This window comes from Coffea eugenioides, chromosome 9, assembly GCF_003713205.1.
Source record: "Coffea eugenioides isolate CCC68of chromosome 9, Ceug_1.0, whole genome shotgun sequence".
NCBI classification, from domain to species: Eukaryota; Viridiplantae; Streptophyta; class Magnoliopsida; order Gentianales; family Rubiaceae; genus Coffea; species Coffea eugenioides.
This window is the reverse complement of record NC_040043.1, coordinates 37,541,669-37,554,037: the sequence shown is the minus strand read 5'-3', so window position 1 is coordinate 37,554,037 and position 12,369 is coordinate 37,541,669. Positions and strand designations below refer to the sequence as shown.

General features: G+C 35.0%; 1 protein-coding gene across 4 annotated transcripts; it reads left to right on the top strand.

Annotated features, from left to right (window-relative positions):
• The first annotated feature begins 4,937 nt into the window (after positions 1-4,937).
• On the top strand, positions 4,938-12,036 carry LOC113783841 (pterin-4-alpha-carbinolamine dehydratase 2, mitochondrial). Of its 4 annotated transcripts, none has more exons than XM_027330075.1 (7): positions 4,938-5,067; positions 5,206-5,252; positions 6,260-6,357; positions 7,102-7,187; positions 7,271-7,388; positions 11,167-11,235; positions 11,682-12,036. In XM_027330075.1, the coding sequence occupies exons 1-7, from the start codon at positions 5,011-5,013 to the stop codon at positions 11,768-11,770; spliced, it is 564 nt and encodes a 187-aa protein (XP_027185876.1). In that variant the 5' UTR covers positions 4,938-5,010; the 3' UTR covers positions 11,771-12,036. The 4 variants fall into 4 exon arrangements, with proteins under 4 accessions (XP_027185876.1, XP_027185875.1, XP_027185878.1 ...); XM_027330074.1 differs by having other exon boundaries at positions 7,265-7,388; XM_027330077.1 differs by having other exon boundaries at positions 7,265-7,388; positions 11,167-11,231; positions 11,682-11,770.
• The last annotated feature ends 333 nt before the right edge of the window (positions 12,037-12,369 follow it).

Below are 12,369 nucleotides of genomic sequence, written 5' to 3'. Positions count from 1 at the left end.
ATCATTTGAATCATAAACTGGTTTAAGTATTTCATCATCACTAACATCTTCATCATCGACCAGTTTTCCATGACCTTTGGAGTTAAGGTATGCATTATATTCTTCACTAATCAGTGCCACATACTTAGCATAATCAGTCTGTTTTAGGTGACAATCTACTTCACCACCATCCCTCTCTACATCATCTATAGGGTCACATGCGTCATTTAAATCATCCCCATCTAGGAAAAAATCAAAGTCAGAGTCATATTCAACTTCCCTACAACCATCCCTATCACCTTCTTGTGAAGGATCTGAAGCATCACTTTCGGCCTCATCATTTTGGGGTTGATCAGCATTAGGATTTAGATTTTGTTTTCCATTAACCTCAATATTATCCTCTGCAACAGTTCTATCAGCATGCAAATCTTCTTCAGGGATCTCACCAACATAAAGTTGTATGATGTTTTGAGTTCTATTTACCTCAAACATTTCTATAACAATCTGGTCACTGTTTAACAGTTTAAGACCAACCTTAAAGTCAAGATTCCTAACCCTATAGTACACCTCTGTTTCATGTGATATTCCAGCACCTTTAAAAGCATCTCTTAACTCAAAAATTGACATCAAATCAGGGTCAACATCATCAAAATTAGCAACTTCTCCCCCCACATACTGTAAATTTGGGACATAGGCAAAATGGCCTCCGTAGTGAACCTCTAAAACATAGGTTTTGAAGTCCATTCTTCTGTAATCACACAAAGGTAATTGTTTTTAGTGCATGCACAGGTAATACAGAGCAAGTATCTTTTATTGTCCCACAAAAATAAAAAATCCTAGTTTGTCTATCTAACAGCCAACATATAACCATCCAAATAAACAAAAAATCCAGCAAATTAATAATTAAAAAAGACAAACCCATCGTTTTCCATCCTAACCCGACAATGACTTGTTATGAACTTTAAGGGACCACACTAACAGATTTCAAACAAATAATTGTCTACATATTAAAGCCCATGCAGTCATTAAAAAAACCCATACCATTGTTTCTGTGCAATAAAATTGATTAACAATTAGAAATTTCTAAAATCGAGAAAAAATTGCAAAATCGAACCTCATAGATCTGCCCAAGCTCTCATAATCTCCTTTCACAATCTTCAAATTCAATTCTGCCGTCTGTTAACAACCACATCGATTACCCATTTTTTCATTCAAGATTGCACCAGAATTTTCAATTTTGTTAGTGGAGGTTTTGCTAAGGCTTCGGGCACCAGTGAAGAGAAAGTAACCCGACAAAGAAAAAAAGGAAGAGAAAGTGACCCGACATAGTCAAAAGGGGACCTTTGTCTGTTCTGTTCCCTAATTTCTTTTTCTTTTTCTGTCCTATGCCATATGGAGGGAAATTTCCCTCCATTATTTCAGGGTAATTTTGGAAACTTGCATTTCATAAACCAGCGTATATGGGTATTTTGGGTTGTTCAATGTTTTGATAAGGATATTATTGTCTTTTCAATATTCTATTTAGGTCTATTAGAGGTGACCGTTAGTTTTTGGGGTAAACTGCGAAAAAACAAACGTTGGGGGGTAAAGTGAGAAACGGCCTATACTTAAATGGGATAAAGTGCGATTAACCCTACAAAATATTACTTGTGCCATAGTGCATCATGTGCCTTAATAACCAAGTTTTTTTTACTGAAAAATTGCTTATGTATCAATTAATTGAACGATCTGTATGAAGAGTGGATAACACAAAGGCAAATAATGATCCTTGGAGCATCACCTTCAATGACAATACACTGAAGTTTTATCTTTAGCAAGAAATGAAGAGCCATACTTGGCTGCGTAAGCTTCAATGGCATCAAGAGTTTGTTTGGATTGCATTTTCCGTGATTTTTCATGGAAAAATTACTGTAGCGATTTGATGTATGTGAGGAAAAAAGGTAATAGGGAAATGTGATCACGGAAAACGACGTAATTTTTCGACGGAAACCGGCAATCCAAACAAAATTTTCCAAAATATGTTTAGCAAGACCAGCAACAAATGCACCATTATAATCCTATATAACTACCCTGGTGCTTGATGAACCGATTTGATGGGAGTTTGCACCATGTGGAAAATTAGCATTGAAAAGGTCGTGCTTGGATTTCAACCATGAAGTTACTATTGAAGAGCTAGTTGCAATTTGTCTTAGAGGTCTAGGCATGGCATTTCTAAAAGTCTTACAAATAGTTAATAGCACCTTCAAAGTGCGACCTATTTCTATTGCGCCAAAAACTCCAGCAAGAACCTTTTCAAGTTATCTCTTCAAATCCTTAGAACTCAAGATACGAATCTGAAAAAAGTGAAAAAAAATGAAACAAGAAAAGTGTTGAAATAAAACACTAAGAAAATTAAAAAACTCAATTGGATTGTACAGATAATATTTGGGAATTCTCATAGAACGCGTAACATATTTGTGCCAAATATCAATTAGGAATTTGGATAGAAATAGGATAAATGTTATGTTTAGTTGCCAAATATTCTAAATTTATTATTATTATATTATATAATATATTACATTTATTTATATTAATAAGTTGAAGCGGGGGACGGGGCGGGGGTATCGTCCCCCCCTCCCCGCCCCATTTAAAACGGGGGAGAAAAATTCCTCTCGTCCCCGTCCCCGTCCCCGTCCCGGCCCCATCCCCCACCCCATTATTCCTCCCGTGGGGCAGGCATCCCTCGTTGCCATCCCTAGGTGCGTAACGCACTCGTCTAATCTGATGGTGGTTTAGTTTCCGTTGATTTCTCTAAACCCCGTTGGGCCTTCCCCCTAATGTAGGTTAGAGTAGTAGTAGGAATAGAAGTAGACTAGGTTAGATGTTGCCGTTTGATAAAAAAAAAAAAACATACATGCCTTATTAGTTTGTAAGTTTGATGTAGACAAATTCCAACTAATTAGGGCTTCATTCTGCCAAAAAAAATAGTAATTAGAGTTTCAATCCTTACCACAGAGTTTTGAAACTTAAATCCTTCAATGATGCCAGGGTAATAGATCTAAGGGTAATAGATCAAATTATTAGACTTATTGTAATTAACTTAGTATGTCATCTGCAATAAGTAGTGTCATGCTTATGCTTTGCAAAATAAATAAAATAAATACATAAAATCAGCTAAATTAACAAAATAAAGTACAGGAAAGTTAAAAAAAATAAATCAAATGGCATATTAATCATGTATAACTAAAAGGCTTAGACTATTGAATGTCATCATTATTATTTTAAAATTTGTTTCTTGTTGAATTAACAAAAAAAAAAATTGTTGTGGAAATATCATTTGTCTAAAATAAACATTACATGATGCAATCAATCTCTTTTTTACCAAGAATTTTTAAAAAATATAATGGTTAATTTCAATTTACCACTTGAAACTTTCTTAGATTGTAGATCACACCCCTAAACTTTGAATTGTAGCAACATACAACCTCATAGTATCAATTCATTCTACAATTCTCATTAGTTTGTAAGTTTGATGTAGACAATTTCCAATTAATTAGGGCTTCATTCTGCCAAAAAAAATAGTAATTAGAGTTTCAATCTTTACCACAAAGTTTTGAAACTTACATCCTTCAATGATGCGAGGGTAATAGATCAAATTATTAGACTTATTGTAATTAACTTAGTATGTCATCTGCAATAAGTAGTGTCATGCTTAGACTTTGCAAAATAAATAAAATAAAATCAGCTAAATTAAACAAAATAAAGTACAGGAAAGTTTAAAAAAAATAAATCAAATGGCATACTAATCGTGTAGAACTAAAAGGCTTAGATTGTTGAATATCATCATTATTATTTTAAAATTTGTTTCTTGTTGAATTAACAAAAAAAATTGTCATGGAAATATCATTTGCCTAAAATAAACATTACATGATGCAATCAATTTTTTTTTTACCAAGAATTTTTTAAAAATATAATGGTTAATTGCATTTTACCACTTGAACTTTCTTAGATTGTAGATCACACCCCTAAACTTTGAATTGTAGCAACATACTACCTCATAGTATCAATTCATTCTACAATTAAAATCAGCTGAAATTCAATTAATTTCTCCAAAGTATTAAAAGTTGAGAAGACATAAATAACCTTGAATGGTATGTGTCATCCAAGATGGCTATACTTATCAGATAATCCTAACATAGTTCCTAATATAGTTCACATGTTCATGATAAGGACAACAGTCACCTGCATCCTAGAAAGATCACTAGTTTTTCCCTCTTGAAACCTTTTCCTCTATAGCCCTACATCCTCATATTCCCATGGTCTATCCAAATCCCTTCAACCTCTTTGAAATTTGCCTCTCCTAGTCCCCAATCCCCTTTTTCCCTCCACCTTCATTGTTCGTGATGACTTTTTCCCAGTTCCAAATCCACAAGCCATTATTTTTGTGAATTTTTACTCACGAATGACAGAACCTTGTAACACGTAAAGCATGATACAAGAATTTTTTTTATTATTGTAGTAATTTTTTTGTAAGCCATCAAACTTTTCTCAAATTTTGGAGATTCACTGATTGAGGATTATTTTTAAATTGGTAGAGATTGGCGCAAAGAAAAACGGAATTAGAGTAAGGGAGTTTGCCATAGCATTGGATAATAATCCAATAAGATTTTTTTTCCTGAGATAATATAGAGAAAAAGTATATCTTTTGAAATCTTAAAAAAGAAAGGGTAAAATAGTCATATTACTCCGTTGGAAAAGGATAAAGATGTCATATTCCTTCATTGATAGAGCGAATCAAGTTGATTTGTGCAAGTTGCAAAAAATTGATAGTGTAAGGCAGTATATTGCTAAATTTAGAAATTTAGGGGGTAATATACAGTCTTGATAAAGCTTACGGGTGCAAGTTTCAATTAACACTAAACATAATAAGACTTATTTATTTATTTATGTATTTTGTGAGTCCCAGCTCCGAAGTCATCTTCCCTGTAGTAGCTGTCTCTTTGCCGCTTTACTGATTACGTGCCACGGTGCCAGCCACAGTGACACGAGTCCATGTTGCGAACACCTGTTCAATTTCAAGCTCGTCTCCTCTCTCTCTCCATGGCCCACGTATTTCTCCTCCCCTCTCTCCATCTAGTTATTTCAATGTCTATAAATTGTTTTATAGATATCAAACTCGTCAAAATTGCAAGTTTTTGCTGTTTTGTTAATACAGTTGTAGTATTATTTGCTTGAAATTTACTTCAGGCTTCGCGTAGAGGTCTGCCCAAAAGCTTCACCAGACCCCATGGACGGTAATTTCAGGCAGAACCCATCATTCAATCACGTTTTCTTGTTCCTCTTAAATTAGTCAAAAATCCTGTGCTCAGAATGTAGGGTTAGGTTGTTTTTAATTCGTTCCCAATTTTGAAATTTGAATTCAATTTTGTGGCTATTTATTTATTTTTCTTTGGTGTTTTTTAATCATGGGTACATATTACTCTTTAAAGAGATGTGGGCAATTGTAGCTTTTAATGTGTTTGTACTTGTGTGATTGGTTTAAACAATGTATTTATTTATTTTTTTTCAGCGGACTGAAGTTATGTTGGTTTTAGGTAGCTATTTACTCTTTTTTTTTGGATTAGAAAAGTGGATGAATTTATTAAAATGGACATAAATCTGCCTGGAGTGCAGGCAGAATAAAGTTTGGAGTTACATTGAACCATGTACATGAATCGTCAAAGTGATAAAGCATTTTTAGCAAGAAGATGGGCAATCTGATTAAGACATCTAGGAACCCAGCAAACATTCCAATCTTTAAAACTCTGATTAAGAGCTAAAATATTATCAATTAAGACTCCACAGGGAAAATCATTTGATTCGAAGCTTTGCAACTTCTTGGTGATCTTGGGTGCATCATCACCTTCAAGTACAACTTGCTGCAAATTTAGTTGGAGCTATTTACTCTTTTTTTTTCTATGATTTCAAATTATAATTGAGTGTTATCCTGTGAATTTTGCAATTTCTGATCAATTCTTTATTTTGAGGAAGTAATAGTTGAAAGAAAAGATAAGGTCATAAAACCAGAAACCCGATCGGTTCTGTGTATACTGATATTGACTTCTTCTCAGTTGATTTAGAAGTCCCAAATTCCGTTTGATTGGCGTTTTCTTATTTTTCTGACTGACAATATAACAATTCTTTTGTACCTTTAACTATTTCCACTTCATATTCCTTTCAAGTAACATACAATAAGTGAAGTGTAACTTTCCAGTTTATGGAATAATTATGTATTCTGGGATACCTGTGCATTCATATACAGCTCAAATATTCAAGTAGCTCAGAAACTTCAGGGTCGTGAGGAACTTACATCGTTTAAACACATACATAATGGCTTTAGGACCTTCTGTTCTGGCACAGGTGCGTCTAAATCTTTAACATTTGATCTGATTGTCCATTTTGATAACCAGGACATGTCATTGTTCTGTAGTGGATTTCAGCCTTGCGTATTCCATTGACCGCGAATATCATACTTCAGCTCTAATTAGATGTGACATTATACGGTTGCACTTTTCTTTCGGAATGCTGTGGCTCTTAATTTAAAGTGAATTATATTGACCTACATCAAGGCCAATATAACTGAAGTTTTGCTACACCATGTGATCAAATTATTTCCGAAGCAGTTCAGGCTTACATTTGACAGTGTAAGCCTTTCCTGGTCATTCACAATAGTAAGAACAATTCGCAGGCATCATCTTGTGCTTGGTTCCATCTTTACTTAGATCTCTATCATCTTCCTCCTCTTGCCAGTTCTTGTTTAAGTTGTTTTGGACGGTCAGGATTTTTCTACATTATTGGCCCCTCAATGCTGCAAATTCATTGCTTCACTTCTTAGATCCTTACTTCAATGATTTTATTTGATCCAAACACTTTGCTTTTGCTTTAACTGCTACTATATCTTAAAGCTTCTGCATGATTTTCACATGTAAAACTTTTGCAAGTGTTATTGTCATTTTTGGGCTTCATTCTTTTCTTTTTGAGGTCCTTCTCAAAAGAATTGAGACATGAACGGGGAGCATTAATTTCCAGCTTGTTTCCATTTTTTGTCAAGGTGATCCCACACTAAGGCAACCTTTGTTGTGATAATTGTTCTCTTGGTGCCAGATTTAACAACCAAGAAGTGTGTATCATGTAATGCAAGGGATATGAGACCTATGACTGTGGAAGCAGCACATAGTTTGATTCCTCAGGTTTTGCAGGATCTGATTTTGATATTTGTGGTTTTTCCATTTCGTTAATTATGCTGGACTGAAAGGCTGATATTTAGGTGCAGGGATGGAACTTGGTGACAGAAGATGGCATGATGAAGCTGCAGCGTACTTGGAAAGTTAAGACTTTCATGAAAGGGATGGAGTTCTTCAAACTTGTGGCTGATGTAGCGGAAGCAGAAGGTAATTCATATTCTGAAACCACAGCTTCTATGATATCTTCTTTCCATATGTGTGAATTCAAGATGTCAATTCATTTCATGTAGCACTTATGTTTGTGCAAAGTCATGACTCGTATGAAAGGATTTGGAGTTCATTGAATTGTTATTGAATGTTTCAGAAGCAGAAGGTATCCCACCTTCTAAAATGATGACTCTTGTCCTTGAGACTTCAATGACAGAGTGTTATTTTGTTTGTCAAAATTGCTATTTTCTTTTTTAATCTCAGACCAAATGGTTTGAATCTTGAGGGACATCTTTGGGTATATATTCTGAATGAGAAATAATGCATCCTTGTTGTCTTTGCTGGAGAGCCAAGTCTGTTTGTGTTCCATGTTTTTCTTCCTCTAATCTTCCATGAGACAACATCAACTTCAACTGAAAAGTAAATTCTTACTTTAGGATGCCTTTGTTTTCAGGTTTCATTTTCTCCTAGCATATGATTACTGCACTTCTTAAGAAAATTTTCTTTATGTATTAGAATGCCTTAAATTTACTAAGGCTGGACTCTCCTGGTGCACTTTCCAGGAGAAACTTTTTGCATATCAAACTTGTAATTCCTCCTTGGCCAATATATAAAAGTCTAACTTTGCAGCAAGGCTTGTTTAGGTGTGAAAGCGTAAAAAAGCATGTAAAAGTTTCCTGTTGTTTATTGTGTTATGTGGAAGATCCTATGTGGATGACTGTAGGTTTAGTGGAATTTTCAAGAATTTTATTGATGGTTGAGACGATATTTGGAGCTGATTCCCTTTGTTGTCATTTACATTATATGTTTAATTATAAAATATTTTTGCTACATGACTATCTTTGATGAAAGTTGATCAAGTATATTTTGGTTGCTTTGGAAGTATTGATTATTTCCAATAGTTGAAAGCATCTTCCTAGGCATAAATACTTTATCGGGTTGATATGGGAGGTAGATCATTCAAGATAGAGGATATATCTCCAGTTCTCTTCTCATTCTTTGTGTAATAGTGCCAAAGCTCAAGTGTGCTGGTTTGATATTCACCGTGCTACATGCAGGTCATGAGTGAAAATTTTGGTTATTGATTGGGCAAAGAGCTTATTCTTCCCCCCTTCTGTGTACCTTAGTGAGGCATAGAGGACTATTTGAATAACGGACTGATCTTGTAGGTGCAGAGAGTTTAAGCAATTTCTCTGAACTTGGTACCTCGAGTCACACTTTGCTGGTGTTTGAAAGGGAAGATCTGTATTAGTATCGTTTGTGTTTCCAGCTTGGACATGTTTAGTTTTGGGTTTGCTTATGTTGTGAATCAAATGTTTTCAGAAGATTGATATCTTACCTCTTACATTTTTCTTTGTGACAGTGACAAGTCTCTAAAGTTGAGTCTGAGAATAGTCAGAGTTACTCAAATAGTTGAGAGGTTCTAGCTTTGCATCAGGAATATGCCTCTTTACAAAAGCTCGTGCATGTTACCTTTGATAGACAAATCCATTAGCTCATTTGTTCTCAAATATGGCAATGCACATGAATTTGAAGACAGGACAAACTAAGCTAGTCCCTCTATATTCCAGCAAATTTCTTATTTTAATACCCAAAAAGAAAAAAATTATCCGCCAATTGTGGAATCTGATGAGTGGCTTCTGAATCTGACGCTGCACAGGTCTTGTGTGGCAATGGAATAATTTTAAAAAAAATTTTTTTCCTATATTGTTGCTGCACAGCATATGTGCTGCAACGAAGGACCAAATTGCAATTATTTTTGACAGCAAATTTATTTCTTAAAAAATTAGTGTGTGACAAAAAAAATTTATTGAGCCTGTTGTCGCAAAGAACTTGTGCGGCAACCAAGTGGTTAATTAAAAAAAGATGGATAACTAAATATAGGCAGGTCAATTTTTTTAAAAAAATTAATACTATTACATTTAATAATACAAACATGTAAAAAAATTTATGTCATAAACATTCGAAATACTATAAACAAGTGGGTTTATATAGGTAGGTTAGCCAAATATAGTTGTTGGATGCAGCAATGGCTAGCATCCAACGGCTATATTTTCAATTTCAATGAGTCAGTTGCCACACAATCTCTGTGCAGCAACTGACATGTAAAAAAAAATTAGTCATAAACATTCGAGATATATAAACAAGCCGGTTTATAAAGGGAGGTTAACCAAATATAGCAATTGGATGCAGCATTGGCTAGCATCCAATGGCTAGATTTTCAATTTCAACGAGTCAGTTGCTGCACAAACTCTGTGTGGCAACTGATATATAACCCTTTGAATAGCCACATCAACTTTTGAGTTCATGAACCAATGCTCCTTTGATTTACATAATAAGCTTTTAGGTCCTTTAAATTTGACTAGACATGTTTGGGTTGGAGGCATTTATGTTCAGAAATTGGAAATTTTTTAGAAGGGAAAAGGTAAGAGACTCGAACTACTATCTGATTGTCACTTTTTCTTTATTATCTCTCTCCTTTTTCCCAATTCTTATCCTAGGTTTATGGAAATTCATGGTTTTTTCTCATTTTTGTTTTCAATGTTTCATGTATGGACATAAGATGGCCCTAAATGTGAAGCAAAAGGACTTAATGACCGAAAGGAACAGCATAGTCATTACTCTATAAATTTTAAAACATGAGAGGGCTATTTGCAGCTCTTGATACTAAAGAATTTTACAATCTTTGAGACGGCACCGGGCAATTGAATAACCTATCACCTAACTGTAAAATTACTAGTGTGCCCTTCCTAACTAAAAAACTCCAGAAGAATCCCGACAATACTCCTTTGCTTTCCGGACTCTAAGTTTTAATAATTTTAGCTAGCTGAATAGGCTTTTTTTCTCGACGGGTCCAAGGCTTTAAATTTGGATAGTGTTATAGATGCATCTTTGCCCAATCTTTTGCAAACTTATTTTGACTGCTGCTTTGCTTCTCTACAATAAGGTCATCTTGACCTTAAGATTAATATGTAGCACTTACTTTTGTTGAGTACTTTGGAGGTTTTCAAACATGAGATTCGTTTCAAAACCAGATGGCTTCCAATAACAGTGAGGACCTCAAAAAGACTACTACTCATTAGAAATCTACCAATGCCTATGCATTTAATTTTATGGGGTAGATTTTTAGGCCCAAGCCTTTCCACTAATCTTTCAACTGTTGGTATATATATGGAATCTTCAAGGCAATGAAGAGGTCAATTTTTTATGAGCTTTAAAGTGGCTGTTTGGGCAAGCTGCAGGCTTCATCTTTCTTAAGAGCTTATTTGGTGGACATAATTTGTGTGGAAAACAAGTTGTTTTACTGCTATGAGTTCTGGAGATGGTTTGATCCATGACATGTAGCCATTGATTAATTCATAATATTTTTCTGTTTGTCACTAGTTATTATTCAATTCCAGCCTCTGAGCTCCTGCAATTCTTACTGAAACTATTTACTATTGAAAGATGGTACTGATTTAATTTCTGCAGTAGGTTTCTGTTATTTGCTATTACTGTTTCTTGACCTGGCCTATCCTTTCAGTTAGAGAATAAATAAGCCAATAGCTTAGAATAACGAAATACTATAGCATTTTGTTGATTAAGTATATAGATGCTAACATTGCGACCAGAGAACATACAATTGATTATTGAGGGCCTGGCTGACCTGGCTAACAATCTTAGTTGAATTTTTAGCATTCCTAGAAGTCACGTACCTATTAAGCCATTATTTATTGCATACAACAGCATATTGCTACTCTAAAGAGCAGTAGCCCACAGCATGGTCTTTTTGCTGCAGGTCATCATCCAGATCTACATCTCGTGGCATGGAATAACGTGAAGATTGAGATATGGACACATGCTGTGGGTAAGGTTTTCTTGTTACTAAATTATGTTTTACCATCTGTACTTTCAAGCTTGATCAAGCTACTCAGATTATGGATAATATGCACCAAACCCCTTGATAATGATCTTGAGTAGATATTCAAGAATCTTGTGTGGGTGAACTCACTTCGTAGCCAGTTCATCTCTATGTGAACCATCAAACAAATTCATGACATTCAATTATGTACCTTACATGACTTTTATCTGTGATTCATTTTAGACGCTTGCTTTTCATGAGTACAAGAAACCTTGTGATTTATGGCACTCGTGATATTCGGGTCTTATGGACGAACTGCACTACATTTTGTACCATTTCTTTACCTGCCATTGTCTCCTCCTGAAATTTCCTCCATAATATAGCATCTTAAATCATTCTAAGGTCGGTTTTGTTTATTTGCAGCTTCTGACTGTAGACTTTTCCCTGTGCAGGTGGATTAACTGAAAATGATTTCATACTTGCTGCTAAGATCAATAGGCTTGATCTGCGTCAACTCCTCAGCAGAAAAGTTGGGGAGTAACTTGATGAGAAAGTTTAATAAGAGGAATAGAAAACCTCATGTCATGGCGGTAGGTCGCCTTTCCAACAGAAGATCTTTGTCCGCCAGAGACATCTAGTGGATGGAGTTTTCGGGTTCTAAGTGAGCTTGAAGTGTTTTGGCTTCTTGACACTATTGCTTTTGCTGGACTTTTGTGATGGCGAAATAATTTTTGTTCCATCTCTGACCTTCTTCAGCCTTTCATTTTTAAAAAAAGAAAAAAAAAAGGTACTATTCAACCTGTGTTACTTATTTGTTTAACCAGTCAATGAAAGTCCCAAGATTGACCATTGCTATTAAATGAACTCAAAAGAACACCAAGTCATAATTACTTTGGGGATTGCTTAATCTATATAGTACGGATGCATTCCAGGTGTTTGTGTCCAGTGTATATGGATGATAGGAGATTGTAGATGCATCTATTCGGGGGCCATTATACGGAGTTTATCTCATCGTTGAAGTTGTTACTATCTCTGAAAAGCCAAAACGTACCAACATGGCGGCCCAGTTCTCGTACAGTCCCCTCACGGATAAGGTCTGGGGGTTATAAACGGTGATCATTATCTCTTGGAAACAGAATC

Bases quoted from the DNA above. Each gene is read 5' to 3' on its own strand.
- LOC113783841 (XM_027330074.1), top strand. From the start codon at position 5,011: ATGTTGCGAACACCTGTTCAATTTCAAGCTCGTCTCCTCTCTCTCTCC. The intron at 5,068-5,205 runs GTATTTCTCCTC...AATTTACTTCAG, and splicing joins TCTCTCTCTCCATGGCCCAC to GCTTCGCGTAGAGGTCTGCC. The intron at 6,358-7,101 runs GTGCGTCTAAAT...TCTTGGTGCCAG, and splicing joins GACCTTCTGTTCTGGCACAG to ATTTAACAACCAAGAAGTGT.